General features: G+C 36.9%; 1 protein-coding gene across 1 annotated transcript; it reads right to left on the bottom strand.

Moving 5' to 3' along the window:
• Nucleotides 1-261: 261 nt before the first annotated feature.
• LOC107774606 (amino acid transporter AVT6E-like) lies at nt 262-2,225 on the bottom strand. Its single transcript, XM_016594194.2, has one exon. It carries the CDS (start codon nt 2,127-2,129, stop codon nt 717-719), a length of 1,413 nt encoding a protein of 470 aa, XP_016449680.1. The 5' UTR covers nt 2,130-2,225; the 3' UTR covers nt 262-716.
• Nucleotides 2,226-2,700: the final 475 nt, after the last annotated feature.

Here is a 2,700-nt window from a genome sequence, read left to right as displayed (position 1 = left end):
AAGAACAATTCGATAACACATTTAAATGATTAAAAATAAAATAGCACATTGGAAAGTTTCCCACCTCTCAGACCCTCCATATCTCTATCTAAGGAAGACAATAGCTAAAGTTATCATTCAAGCATGTAACCGAGTTGATAGAAACACTAGAATTTATGTAACTGAAGTAATCTCTCTTTCTCAAAACAGAATTAGGAACAATTTTGACCAACATAAAGAAAGTTGCAAATAATTAACCAAGCTTTAGAACTGGAAGGAAGATTTCGGAATGACATTGAATTATTGTATTCATAAAATCACATTTGTTATATGTGGTATAGTGATCCCAATATGAGGGGAGAGCAATTATAAATTTGTTGGCTACTGTTAGCAATTACAAGAAGGTAACAGTTTCATAGGACCATGGAACTATCAACAACATACACCGAGCTGGGATCTGTGCGATTTAGGTATTGCAATCTCTAACAGCTGCAGCAAACTTTTGTCACTCTCCACAAGCAGCTAAGTGTGACACAGAATGCATCCACAGTTTGGTTTATGGTAAACCTTGATTTTCTCTTTCCAAAATGATTGTAGAATACTCGTATCAGGGGCTTTGCTTCTAGAAACCGTGTTTCACAAAGCGTAACGTATCCTCACTGGGATAGATAATGCAATGGCCAAAAGTATGAGGTTAAAACTTCCTACTGTATAAAAAATAACAAAAGCCAATCCCTCTAGCTAGCGAGGCTGTAAATATTTCCAACCACTCCAACAATGCTAACTACAACGGCCAATACTAACATGAACCAAGACAATATCTTTTCCTTGTGACTCAAACCAATCCCTTCTTTGCTCAACCTTAGAGCAATGAGAGATGGGAATGTAAAACCTAAAGAGACTGCTGTTGTCGCCCCTGTAAATTTGAAAGCAGTCCAAATATTAGGAATCATAGTTGATCCAAGATATATGAGTGCCAAAAGAACCACAGTCAAAGCCAGACACCTCTTCCTACTTTCTGTGAGCGGTACTGATCCTTTAAATAACAAGGCATCCACTGTCTGCCTAAGCGAGAAATGAATAACAGGGAAAACAAGAACTAGATGAAAAACATAGCCAACACGGACTATGTAATTTAAAGGCGTGCTGAAACGAATTCCAAGGTCTTTATCAAAGTTAGTGAGCACATCAGATTCAGTATCCTTCCCGAAAAGTAAATAACCAGCTATTGCAGTAGAAGCATACACCAAAACACAGATAGCACTGGTAATCCGCCCAACCAGATTCATTTTCTGAGGTGATCGCCCTTCAAGCTCATTATAAATAGGCTGAACATTGAAATGACAAACATAAGCATTCGACATGATAGGTATCACCACAAGCAGGTCTAGGATTGCCTTCTTAGACCCAAAATCCGGGGTCATTCTCGGAGCTTCAATCTTCCCTTCAACCAGCTTAATAAATGCTATGGTGAAAGCAACCAACACAAATACAACCGCGAGAGCTACAGAAGCACCCGAAGTCAAGCTCAACGAATCGATCTTATCCAAAGCACAAAGGGGTGCAAGAAAAATCACCAACATAACCAAAATCACCAACTTCCTATGATCCCACACTCCATGACCTAACCATTGATCAAAAACACCAATATGACGAAGCGAACCGGACAAAACATCCCCTATTATAATCAAATACACAACCAAAACACCAGCATTGTTAACAATAATGCAAATCTCAGATATAACCTTAGCTGTTTTCCCCAATGCAGCCTGAACAACCTCCCCATACGACGACGCCTTGCAATGAACAGTAAACCGGACAAGCAATTCAACACTGATCTCAGACAAAATAGCCATCAAGAATATTAAGACAAACCCAAGAACCAAACCCAATACTTTCATTGTGGCAGGCAATGCCATAATCCCAGCACCAATGATAGTAGTTGTAAGATTAAAAACAGCACCATATATCCCAGACCCAGATTTCTTTTCACCAAAAATAAGGGGTAAATTATCAAAATCAATATCATTAGCATCAAGATCATCCTCAATGTTTGATTTTGAATACCCATCTTTAATAAAGTTATCATCTTTTAATTCTAACTCAACAAAAGATGAATTCTTGGAAAGTGATGTATAATTACTATCCATATTCTTGTAATAATATATTCAGAAATTATAAATTATACGCATGGAGGTAAAGATAAAATAAAAAGAAATAGTAGTAAAGAAAAACTCACAGAGAAGTAATGCAAACTACTTGGAGATGTGGGTTTTGGGATTAAATGAGTTTCAGTTTTGCGTTTGGAATTAGAGGAAGGAGGAACCCTAGATCTTGGGGTTCTCTCCTAATGCAGTTTAATTATTTTTATGCTTTATAACTTGTAAGATGGAACAAGAAAACGTCAGAGGAATTGTAGGAAGAGCATTCAGATTTGAAGTTCCCCATTGGCTCATTGAACTTACAACTTTGCACCATAGTATTTCTATTCCGAAGCAGGACATATTATCTGTTTTTAGATTATAATAAAAAGGACAGCCCGGTCCCGTTATGTTTACGTACGGGAAAAGGCCGAACCTATGCTTTATAACTTGTAAGATATATTTCCTGTTATTATTGATTTAATAATTTAAACACTCCATGCAAATAAGTTTTTGCTCGTGAGATACTCCATGCAAATAAGTTTAACAATTTTAGACTTTTATATCTGAAGAGAAAAAA

The sequence above is a fragment of the Nicotiana tabacum genome, chromosome 20 (genome assembly GCF_000715075.1).
Source record: "Nicotiana tabacum cultivar K326 chromosome 20, ASM71507v2, whole genome shotgun sequence".
NCBI lineage: Eukaryota > Viridiplantae > Streptophyta > Magnoliopsida > Solanales > Solanaceae > Nicotiana > Nicotiana tabacum.
This window is presented reverse-complemented; position numbering and strand designations above follow the sequence as displayed.

What these genes read in the sequence shown, in the direction of transcription:
- LOC107774606 (XM_016594194.2), bottom strand. Translation starts at nt 2,129, where the DNA reads ATGGATAGTAATTATACATCACTTTCCAAGAATTCATCTTTTGTTGAG.